Genomic DNA, 12,322 nt, shown 5'->3' on the forward strand with positions numbered 1-12,322 from the left:
TGCCTTGTAATTGTCTCCTAGGGGGGCTGGATGTTCATAAACAAATATTATTTTCCCTATCTGCAATAGCAGGGAATATCATGCATAGATGGCCTATCTGTGTGTGCCTTTACACTTGGATTAAGTGTAGTAGAAGAGAATACAGAGCCCTTTTAACATGTACAGGAGACTAAGTTCTAGCACCAATGTACCCATCAAACAAGTTACTAGTCACCTTTTTCCACTCCTGGGAATACAAATTCCTACTTCCATGAAAAATTTTGCCAGAAGCCAAGCTAAATTTTTATATTGGAAACTGCCAAGTAGATGACTTCTTCACTTAAGGCATGGCTACCAGTTGCAACTTAGAATTATGTTTCAGCTGAAGTTTTTTCAAGATATTTGTCATTAATCAAACATCTTATCTGTGTGAAGCAGTCAAACACTCTGCCACAATTTCAGTTGTCACTCTTTTGGTACAAAATCCAAGCCCCCATAGCATCTTTTAAAGAAAATTAACAATTAAAAAAAAGGGGGGGGGGTGAGAATTGAAAAGTAGCTAAAAGCATAACTTAGCCCACACAACCAAGGAAATCCTACATTTAAAGTATACCCTTCATAGAATCCATTTTGCTTAAAAATTACATGTTTTACCAAACAGGGAACAATTTCATATTCCACACTTATTATAATAAGGAGGGGAAATGGTGAGGTATGGACAGTTTCAACCTTAATTCTGAATTTCTTTGGTTCCAGGACAACATAAGGTATGTCTACACAGCTAGAAGCAGGCTGCTAGGCTTCAGAGCCTGCACCTGAACGTTTACACAGTTATTTTTAACACTGTTGTGTGAGTCTGAGTCTGTAGATCCAGAGTCTGTGATTCATTACTATGGACTGTCCCTCACTGCATAGACTAACCCAGTCTAAAATCAAAGACTCCTGGTATCCTAAACAAGCAAACATCCATGCAGTGATTGTCCTAGAACATCTTGACCTGCAGGGCTTTGTGAACCTCAACTCAACATTTAATAGTGAAAATATTCTTACAACAAATAAAACTGAACAGTTTTTCGACTCAAAATATTGCTGCTGTTTGTGCACTTATTTCTATATTACTCAAGGTGAGTCATTTGATGAAAAGTATTCTCTGCCGTAATAACCAGTGTAACTATAATGATCAGATGTTCTCTATTGATATATTTGATGCAAACACTTCATAAAACAATGCAGTTAAACTAACCATCTCCATTGGCATCTCCCGGCTCCAATCACTTCATTTCATACTGTGCAATGTGGAATGTTTGTGCTGATACATCTCAGTCACTGGAAGATAAGGGGAAGAATGGCTGCTAAATAGTTCTCTTTGTAGATAATATTTTTTCTGAATTATTAGATGGAGACTGGATGCTAAGTTTCAGACTGTTGTGTCTGTCCTGCTAATGTTTATTCTGTTCAACTAAACTGCTTTTAAGCACACTGTTTGTTGGAAAAACCCCTCCTATCTTCTTCCCAAAACACATAGATCACAGTAGTTACTCTTACATACTGCAGAATTTTTCATAACTTCAGCTATTTAAGCCTCACATATAAAGGATCCAAATGGGTGAAATTAGGCAAACAGTACAAATCCACCTTTCTTTTCCAAGTGAGGGTTCCTACTGTATTCCACTGAGGGGTATGCGCATGCACCTGGAGCCAGAGCTTTTCCAAAACAGTACAGTATTGCTCATCAACCTGCACAGGCACCCTTGTACTGCCTCATGGTTTCGCCCAAGGTGATAAAGAGCAGGGCAGACAGACCATGTCTCCAGTTCCTTCTCACCACTGTGTCAGAGCTTCTGCTGAGTTCCTTCTCACGGTCCGCATCAGAGCTTCTGCTGTCCTCTTGCCCGTTTTCCAAACTTTATAGAAAAACTGATTTTACTGTTGTTCAAAGTTAGGATTTTATTGTTTTTACAGTAATTTTCTAGTTCCTAGAAGTTTTATAGGATTAAGGACTTGGAATGCCGCTTTGGCAGTTTTCCAGCCAAACAATTCCCACCCTCCCCCCTTTCCAGCATTAGGATCTGGGTACTGGATTATGCCGAAGACATTGGGATTCAAAGTCTGCACTTCCTGCCCTTGCATGTTTCCCATGAGCAACGAGCTCCAACACTCTATGGTTTAGGGGAAGCCCACACTGCATCCATGTTCAGTATCTGCCTTTTCCTCCCTGCTCGTACATGGGAAGGCCGAGCTCTTTGCCTCGAATAGCACCTCGTGGAGGTTACCATGGGGTTGCAATCAGATCCTGGCCGGGGGGAACCCCCCACCCCATATGTCAGTCTGAACAATCTAAGAGCACTCCCCCTACCATGGAGCCTCTGTCCAGCTCCGTTAGTACCAGTGCTATGGACCCCACAGTAAGTCTTCCTCCAAATCCAAGAAGGATGCTGCATCATCCATGAGTTCTGGCCACTGAGGAGCAATGTATTCCAAGGCTCACAAGAGCAGTAAGAGGCTGCTTATCTGTTCACTGGATCCACCAGTCCTGGTTCCGGAACCATGTACCCCTCCTGCTTCAGCTGTACCAGCATCCTGTGAATTGTTGGTCCAGAGACACATCCCTTACCCAGTTTCTGGCTGGGACCAGGACTGGTAATCACTAACTCTGGGAAGACTTGGCAGTGATCCTGGACCTCACAAAACTGTTTGCCCTGGAAAGAGTGAGGTCTCCCTGTGTTCTGGTGCGCTCACCTGCTCAGAGGGCCCCCTCTCCTGCATTGGCCATACCCCTTTAATGCATCCCCTTCCGACCGCTCCATTGGCACCACAGTTCGTGCAGACTCCAGTTTTTCTGAGTCTGAGGATTTGGCTGTTTGACATAGTCTGCCGTTTCCATTCTGGAGCCAGTACTACCAGAGGTTTCCAATGGCACTGTGGCAGTTCCCTCCTTTACCTCAGCCAAGGAGCCCCTGGTATCTAGTTCCTTAGGCACTGACAGAACAGGATCAACCCCAGGTTGGCCATACTAGAGCTTATGCCCTCACTATTTCAACACAGGAGGACTCTCCTCTATTACCACCCCATCCTTCATAGAGTAAACACTTGGAACCGGGGGTAGACAGTGCCAACGGACCTGGGAAGATTCCCTTCGTTGGCCCTAGATGTGGCTGTGTCATCAACATTCTCCTCCTCACCAGATGACTATGGTCAGTTTCAAGAGCTACTAGGCAGGATAGCCAATGCTCTTGAGATCCCACTAGAAGTGCAGAACAGTTAGTACCACTTACTATAGACATCCTGCACACATGCATATGGGCAAGCAGAGTCAAGTAGATGAGGTTGAGAGTAGGCCCTAGAGCAGGAGTTCTCAAACTGTGTGTTGGGACCCCAAATTGGGTGACAACCCCATTTCAATGGGGTCGCCAGGGCTACCCTTAGACTTGCTGGGAGCCAGGACTGAAGCTGAAGCCCGAGCTCTACCCTCACTCAGGGCGACGGGGCTCGGGATCGGGCTCTTCTCCCCAGTGGGGGCCAGGTAGTAATTTTGTTGTCAGAAGGGAGTCATGGTGCAATGACGTTTGAGAGCCGCTGCCCTAGGTGGACCCTTAGGCTGACCTAGTAGGGCCACTCTCATGTTCTAAAAACTAAATTGATTCGATTGCCCCTGCAGTGCCACGTAGCAGCGTCACCTGCCAGCCTCATGTCACCAGCTCGCTGGGAGGAGGGCAAATAAGCTGGGTGGGGAACCGTTTGGAGAGGGGGGAGGGAGCATTATTTGGAAAACCAGGGACTAAGGAGGGATGCTTAGAACAGGACCGTGGTTCTTGAACGATAACAGTACGAAAAGCGGCTCCTGTCTCCCTAAATTCAGGGTGCCCAGCTCCAAGGCACCCTCCCTCTACAATAAAACGGGGGGGAGGGGGACAGACCCCAGCAAATTGTTAAGCGTGGGGAGAGGGACGGTGCTTACCAATAATAAGGGTGCAGAGCCCTGCAGCTGCTGTGACGCGCTCAGGCTGAGAGCGGTGCGCGCTGCCTGGAAGCAGGAGACGCCGGGGCTGCCGTAGCCGGCTCCGCTGCCCCCCGAGCCCAGCCCTCTGGTCTCGCCCCGCGCGCCGCCTCCGCCGCGGCGGCAGCCCGGCCGGCGGCACAAGCACTTCCCGACGGGTTCGAGCAGCCCGGGCCGCCAGCGCCGCCTCGCGCACGGCCCAGACCCCTCCCCACAATGCACCGCGACAGGCAGCCTTTGAAAAAGCGGCGCGGCTCGTTCAAGATGGCGGAGCTGGATCAGCTGCCCGACGAGAGTGAGTAGCGACCCGCGCCCGCTCCCCGCCCGGCCCGGCGCCCACTCCCCCTCCCCGCGGGGCACAGCCGCTCCTGGGCTCAGCTCGCCCCGGCCTGGCCGCCTCCCCCGGGCCGGGACCGGCTGCTGCGGGCGCTGCTCGGGCCGGAGCCCGAGTCTCCTCCTCTTTCTCTGGAACCGGCCCGGCCCCCACCCCGTCCCGCCACCCCTTACCCCGCGCAGACGGGAGGGGCCGCCCAGGGAGCGGGGCAGGGAGACCCGCGGGTTCCCGCCCCTCCCCTCCGGCGGGAGGGGACCTGCACCCCGAGTTCGGGCGCAGCCTGGCAGGCCGGGGCCACGGCCGCACCCGGGCCACGGCCGGGCCGCACCCGGGCCAGGGCGCTGCCTGTCAACACATAGGGACGCGCCGAACAGCTGTGAGCATCGATACTGCCCCTGGGGCTCGGGAAGCTGCTCCTGGACGGGGGTGGTCAGCGCCTGGGGCAGGAGCGCTGCACTGGGGGGATGGGACTCGGCCCAGGTAGAAAGGGGGGGCACAATGGGTGCCGTGCATTGAACAGGCCATTGCTGTGCCCTGTATCTTGGGAGGTACTAATAGTGCACTTGGGGAGAGGGTGACAGAAGCAAGTGCACTGCCCCTAGGGAGGCTTGTGGGTGGGACATAATGACATGCATATTGTACTGGGGGCACTAAAATGACCCAGGGAGATGTGGGGTGCACAAAGGCACACAAACATACACTAAACGCTGTCTGACAGGCACCAGAGAAATGCGGGTCATGCAGACATGTAAACTGCATCCAGGGCCATGCCAAGAACGGGGATACACATGCTGCACAGTGTCGCGCACTGCATGTGGGGACAGATGCAAACTAAACATAGTATGATGGGGATATGAAGGCGCACACGCACTTACACTGTGTACAAAGTATATGCTATGTGTACTATGTATATGCAAATGAACGTACAGAGAGGTTGATACATGTGCTGTACACTGTCAGAGACTTGCTGCATGTGAGGTAATACCACATAAGGTGTGTGAGGTAATATCTTATTGGACCAACTTGTGTTGGTAAGAAGAGCTCTGTTACTCTGAAGAAGAGCGCTGTGTTAGCCTGAAAGCTTGTCTCTCTCACCAACATAAATAAGCGATATACCTCCCCCTGTATTGTCTCTCTATATCCTGGGACCAACATGGTTACAACTCCATTGCATATACAGATTGTGGACAAACAAAACTACAAATACAGACAAATAGAGATGTATGCTCGTTCATGGGAGTTATGCAAGCTATATGCATACAGACATGCATACTATACATAAATATACAAATAGACACTGAAGAAAGAAAGCAGAAAGGCACAGAAAAATGATAGGGCTAATTGAAAAGGCACAAGAGTTTATTCAAGCTAAAACATGTAAGTCTCTGTAAAGTGTATCCATAAAAAAGGAGCATATGATACAGCATATAATTGAAACTAGGAGGGCTAGCTTCATATAATTGAAACTAGGAGGGCTATTTGAGAATTTGAAGCACAAATCAAAGATATACCTAAAGAATTTCTTGTTTATATGAGAAACAGAGAGACAGTGGGAGGATAGAGATTGCAAAGAAGCATTTGGACAACAGCCTGGCAGATTAAGTCCGTGTAAAGAAGTATAAGGAATGTACATCGGAAATAACCATTTGAACTACTTGTACACACTAATGTGTTCTAAATGAACTGTAACAATGCAAGGTAAAATCCTAAATGGGTTCATTTAGAACAACCTGATGAAAACTGATGCACAGTGATGCTCAACCAAATAAGCACAAATTTAGATTGAATTAAAACAAGGACAGAGCAATGGTTTTCAACCTTTTCCCTCCGGGAACCGTTTGTTACAACAGAAAAAGTTTAGGACCCTCCTCCCACTTAGCCAGAAGAAAAGGAGGATGTTCATGACCTCCAGATTGAGAACCCATGGGATAGAAAACTATATAAAAATATTATAATGCAACTGTAGAAGTCTATGGCCTCATCTTCAATACATTGTTCAAGTTCCCCTATCTGAAAACATACAGCTTATGCAAGGTTACTACAGACAGTCAGGAATGGAACCCATGTTTCCAACATGGCAAACTACACAGTCATATCTACTACACCACATTGCCTTTCTGACTGACTGACTGCCAACTTTGCTTATCCTATTTCTAACCAATATAAACCATACTCCTCTGCCAGCTGGTAATTACTCCAGTACGTGAAATATTAAAGTTCTGAGCTGAGGATCTGAAGGTCACAGCATTCAAATCCTGCTGCTCTCCTATGTGAGAGGATGGCATGGTTGTGTATAAGTCACACATTAAGAAGACCTCTTTAAAACTGATTTTGCACTTTAAGAACTAGGATAATCTGTAAATTAGAGTGTAAATTGCCAAAATATGTTTCACATTTCAGTCGTGTCACATATTTTGTTTATTTAACCCAGGGGTAGTCAATAGGCGGGCTGTGGGCCAAATCCAAACCACCAGACACTTTTGAATGACCCAGAAATCTTTTTATTTACTTTTCATTGTTTTTTTTATTATTTTCTCTGGAATGTGCATGAGAGAGACACACACCTCCCATTTGTATCTGATTCACATAGGGTTACATGGGAGGTTGCGAGCTGTCAGCCTCCACTCCAAACCCCGCTTAGCATCTAGCATTTAGAATGGTGTTAAATATATAAAGAAGTGTTTTTAATTTATAAAGGGGGGGTCGCATTCAGAGGTTTGCTATTTGAAAGGGGTCACCAATACAAAAGTTTGAGAACCAGTGGGTTAGAGCCTGTGACAGCTCCCAACTTGAAAGCATGGCTCTTTAGCACAAGCTGTAAAAACTCATGCTTTTAGTTCTGGAAACCTTGGGTTAATCTCTGGTGTCAGCCAAGGTGGTGGCTGTCACATACTGTCAGGTTTGAAGATGGAAAATTATGTTTTATAGTGTTAAGGATGGGAGACCGAGGGGAGGGGAAAGCGCAATAGGCAGACCTACTGCTGCAGCAGTTCCTGGATATATCTAATTTCCAGAAGTCCATGAGAGGCAGAAGAAGTATGTTTCAAGGAGTAGGCAGCGGTACAAACTCCTTCATAGAGGTTCTCTCCAGCTGTTTGGTTTTGTAGCCACTACTAAATATGGTGGGTTGCTCTTGGCCTACTTACTTTTTAACAGGTATAAAATTATTATAAGAGATACAGAACTTTCTAAGGCTTGTTACAGTCTCTTACACCCTTCAGAAGGGTCATTACAGTTACGAAGGGTTGTGCAGTGCAGTGCAGTTTCTCCTTCTGATTCCCAGGCAGGCACAGTTCTCCTTCTCCCTGACCCTTGGGAGCTATCCACTGATGAGTTAAAAAAAAATACAAAAAACAAAAAACTGCTTTTAGTGGATAGTTAAGGTTGCATTGGTACACACACCATCCATCCAAAACCTTAAAAGTTTGAAAATAACAAATTAAGGGAAAATTCTTCTGTATTCCTTGCCACCTTTATATTGCCTACAACACTGTCAATAGCACATTTTAGCACTTCATAAGACTTTCACTTCCATCTCCAACATAAACTGAAAAACAATATGTACCTCAAGTTCATCAAACTTGCACAAATCTTATTGGCAGTGTGGCACATTGGTGTGTATTTTATGTGACTAGACTGGCATATCTGACTGTTGCACAATCCACGTATTTGTCAAGTTAATATGCTTTATATAAGAGCTAGGTATTATTAACAGTGCTGAGGTCACGATTAAGGTTTTGGTTTAGAGTGGAAGTTTGAAGCTGGGATATGTATTGCTTTTCAGTATCTGTTGAAGATGGAAGTGAAAGCTTTATGGAGTGTTAGAATGTGTTATTGACAGGGTTGTAGGCAATATGAAGATAGCAAGAAATGCAGGAAGCTTTTTTCTTAATCACTTCTTTCTGTGTTCTTTGGATTTTGTTTGCTGGGGTGTCACTTTAAGTGTTAGTAAACACAGTTTTTGTTTGTGAATTAACATCTGTTTCTTCACCTCCAGTCTCATACTTAAGAGTCCTGGTTCTGACACTGATTTTCTGTATAACTTTGGGTATGTCACTTAACCTTTCTGAGCTTCAGATTCTCAATCTGTAAAATGGAAGTAACAGTACCTACAAAATATTCTGGTAAATTGCTATAACAGTACAAAGGATTAAACGAGTCAGTGTCCGATAGAGGTAGAATATAGGACCCCCGTGCTTTCCGTCTTCTGCATAGCCCATTAACCCAAGTGGATTTTCAGGAACATTACATTTTGTTAGCTTTGTTCAGAATTTACCATTGTGAATTTTTATATAAAATAGGTTGTAGTTAAACCCCTTGTTCTCTATGGCAAGATGGACCTAAATTCTATTTCATGATTACCAGTTTTTGCACTAGATGAGAAATTGTGCAGCAGCTTCATTTTTTTTGTAGAAATTTTTTTAATCGATTTAAATGTGGCATTGAATGCAGCTGATAACCCTGTTATTTATTTGATACGTTCAGTTTATTATACACTATCCTGACATTTTTCAGTTTTTAATATGCCAAAGATTGTTATCTTGACATTGCCTAATTGCATTCTAGAATTTGTCAGGGGGCTGGGATAAGTGGGCAGGAAACATTTGGGACTCCTAACATCTGGAGATGGGGGGGAGGCAGTTTGAAATTGTAGGATGAACACACTAGGTGTATGCTTCTGCTAGAATTATCATAGGTGAAGTAGTTAAACTATTACCTTCAGGTTTTAGACTTAATATCCCATTGAAATTAATATAGGGAAATTCACACTTCTGATTCATTGGTTCAGACTGCAGACTCAGGAAGACAATAATGAAGCGGTTTATACTCATTTAATGTTTTCAAGGCTTCACAGCTGGGAGGGTTAGAATCATTTTTTAAATGCAAATGGAAAATGTGGCTCACATTTCTGTGACAAGAGGTAGGTAGGGTCAATGGCAGATCCTATAGCTGAAGAATCACAGAATACAAAGGGCCCTGATTATATTTCCCTGAAGATTCTGATCTGTAGCAGTAAAAGTATTTCAGGCATAACAGTCATTGGATTTGTATATTTAAGACTGTTGTGAGCATAGTATGGCTGCTACCCAGGGAATTATTGTGCTAATTTTACTAAATGAATGCATTTGTTTTTATTTTATATCCTGGTAAATTTGGAACTCTGAGGTAAATGGTTGATGATTTTGCAGTTCTGAAAGTGGCATCAATTTCTGTTTTTTTTGAGAAGTAAGATTAAAAATAGCTGTACTCTTTAGTATGATTGCTACACCTCTTGTGTTATGCTGCCAGTGCTAGCCAGTCTAATTTGTAGAATACTGTATACATATACTTGCGGCTAAGTGAATTGGATGTCTTTTATAACTGGGGTCCTCAAGCTGGTGTTGCAGTCTCTTGGCTGGAAACTGTGGCAGTTCATGAAAAAAAACAATTTTATGCTACCAGAAAGTATGAGACATTACTGCCAAGGGGACAAGTGCTACAAAAATAAATAAAATTTTACAATATTCTAAAACTGTGTAGTTTATTTAGGAATATTTAAGACAATGTTGGCGTGCGGTTCCAAGTAGTTTTCTTTCAGTCCTTGTAAATACATTTAGTAAACAGTTTTTAGGAAGACACTTACAATCCCTTACATGCTATTATTAATATATTGATTAATTTGATTAAAATTTGATCTATGTAAACATTGATTATAATATGATTGGGAATGTCCAGACTCTACATAAATATTTTTATTTGATCCACCACACCTGTCAAGGTTCCTTCCCCACTCTGAACTCTAGGGTACAGATGTGGGGACCTGCATGAAAAACCCCCTAAGCTTATTTTTACCAGCTTAGGTTAAAACTTCCCCAAGGTACAAACTATTTTACCTTTTGCCGCTGGACTTTATTGCTGCCACCACCAGGCGTCCAACAAATATATAACAGGGAAAAAGCCCGCTTGGATACATCTTTGCCCCCAAAGTCCTCCCAAACCCCACACCCCCTTTCCTGGGGAAGGCTTCATAAAAATCCTCACCAATTTGCATAGGTGAACACAGACGCAAACCCTTGGAACTTAAGAACAATGAAAAAGCAATCAGGTTCTTAAAAGAAGAATTTTAATTGAAGAAAAAGTAAAAGAATCACCTCTGTAAAATCAGGATGGTAAATACCTTACAGGGTAATCAGATTCAAAACATAGAGAATCCCTCTAGGCAAAACCTTATGTTACAAAAAGACACAAAAACAGGAATATACATTCCGTTCAGCACAACTTATTTTATCAGCCATTTAAACAAAACAGAATCTAATGCATATCTAACTAGATTGCTTATTAGCCCTGTACAGGAGTTCTGACCTGCATTCCTGCTCTGGTCCCGGCAAAAGCAACAGACAGACAGAGAGAACCCTTTGTTCTGCCCCCCGCCACTCCAGCTTTGAAAGTATCTTGTCTCCTCATTGGTCATTTTGGTCAGGTGCCAGCGAGGTTGTCTTCAGCTTCTTAACCCTTTACAGGTGAAAGGGTTTTTTCCTCTGGCCAGGAGGGATTTAAAGGTGGTTAGCCTTCCCTTTATATTTATGACAACACCTCTGTCAAATAATTTTAAAAGATACTATATTTGAAAAGTCTAGTAAAACTTGTTTTAATGCACTTGTTGCTTGCTCTTCTGACTTTGAGTAGCAGCCGCAAAGTAACAAAGGCTGTTCTCAGAGCTGTGAACAGTTCTGATGGCATTTCTGTAGCGCGATGCATAAGCAAGGAAGTTGTGTACTGTCAGCTTCTGTATTTTTCACAATGAATTTATTGCTTTTTAAGTATGGTGGTGTGACAGTCTTATTCATCCTCCATATAGGTATACCACCAGGAGTAGTATTACAGCATCCATGTTCCTCAGCCACTTCTGGGTGAGATCATAGTTCAGTTTCCAGGTCTATTCAGGCTTGGTATCTCTACTGAGACTAGCCAAAAGTGGTTATAATTAGTATTGACAGTGATGATTGTTTGAAGAAATGGCCATCAGTAGTATATACCAGTAATAACTGAACTGACACCACCTAGCTACAGGTTACTTTCCAGCCGTCAAATTGTAATAACTTTTGCCTCTGTCTACAGTACAAGCACAACCATGTTTTTCTAACTCTTTCTTTGATCAGCTTATAACACATATGGCTGAGTTTTGTCCATGTACTGTACACTGCTTTTCACAAGACAACTGTATCAACCCCGTTTGCATGTGCATAGCTGCCACACTGCCTGTTTTTGTATCCGTGCATTCTGGGAAAATCTGGGCAGCTATCCCATCTTGCATCACTAGGGCATAGGACTTGGAGGACATGACATGCTAACAGAGTGACACCAACAGTACATAGAACAATGCACTTTGGTATATCCTCCTGCACAGAGAACAGGGAGAAAGGATAAGCCAAACTAGTTGCACTGATGTGATTAGGGGATCCCATCTCTGATGTGGGGAAAAAAGCATGCCCACTTAATTACAGGAAGAGATACCTCTGAGGCCACTGGCAGGAATGAAACTCTCAGAGCTATCCTGGTTACTCCTAGAGTATTACCATGTTGTATGTGGACAAAAAACATCTAAAGGCAACCATGACATTGATTACAAACCTATTTGAAAGTTGTAATATAATCAGTTTCAAAGTCACTGCTGGTCAGGGATGGATTCAGACAAGTTAGCAACCTAGAGGGGGAAAGGCTTTGCATCCTTCTGTCCCTCATCTGAATCATATAGTCCCCCTTTTGGATTGTGTACGCATGTTATCTAGGTTTGCTAAACAAGGAAGAACAAAAGCTGTAGATATTAAAAAGTTTATTTTCAAAGTCTCAGTTGGATATTACAAATGATACAGAGTTAAAAAACACTGGGGGGGGGTCCCCAAAAACTATTTTTAAACCAGGGCTCATCAGTATTCTTATTTTAAATAAACATGTAAGACCAGTTGTGAAAATGGCGTAATTTAAACTTCAAATGCACTAGTTTGTTTTACATGGGTATATGTAGAAAATTG

General features: G+C 43.8%; 1 protein-coding gene across 3 annotated transcripts in view; it reads left to right on the plus strand.

Moving 5' to 3' along the window:
• Positions 1 to 4,158: 4,158 nt before the first annotated feature.
• Positions 4,159 to 12,322, plus strand: part of LIN9 (lin-9 DREAM MuvB core complex component) — a 55,817-nt gene continuing 47,653 nt past the window's right edge. The window contains exon 1 of one of the 3 annotated variants that reach the window (XM_077813672.1): positions 4,159 to 4,271. In XM_077813672.1, the coding sequence (XP_077669798.1) occupies positions 4,193 to 4,271 (79 nt within the window). In that variant the 5' untranslated portion in view covers positions 4,159 to 4,192. The remainder of the gene's footprint in view (positions 4,272 to 12,322) is intronic. The other 2 variants (XM_077813674.1, XM_077813673.1) reach the window with 2 other exon arrangements.

Source organism: Eretmochelys imbricata, chromosome 3 (genome assembly GCF_965152235.1).
Source record: "Eretmochelys imbricata isolate rEreImb1 chromosome 3, rEreImb1.hap1, whole genome shotgun sequence".
NCBI lineage: Eukaryota > Metazoa > Chordata > Testudines > Cheloniidae > Eretmochelys > Eretmochelys imbricata.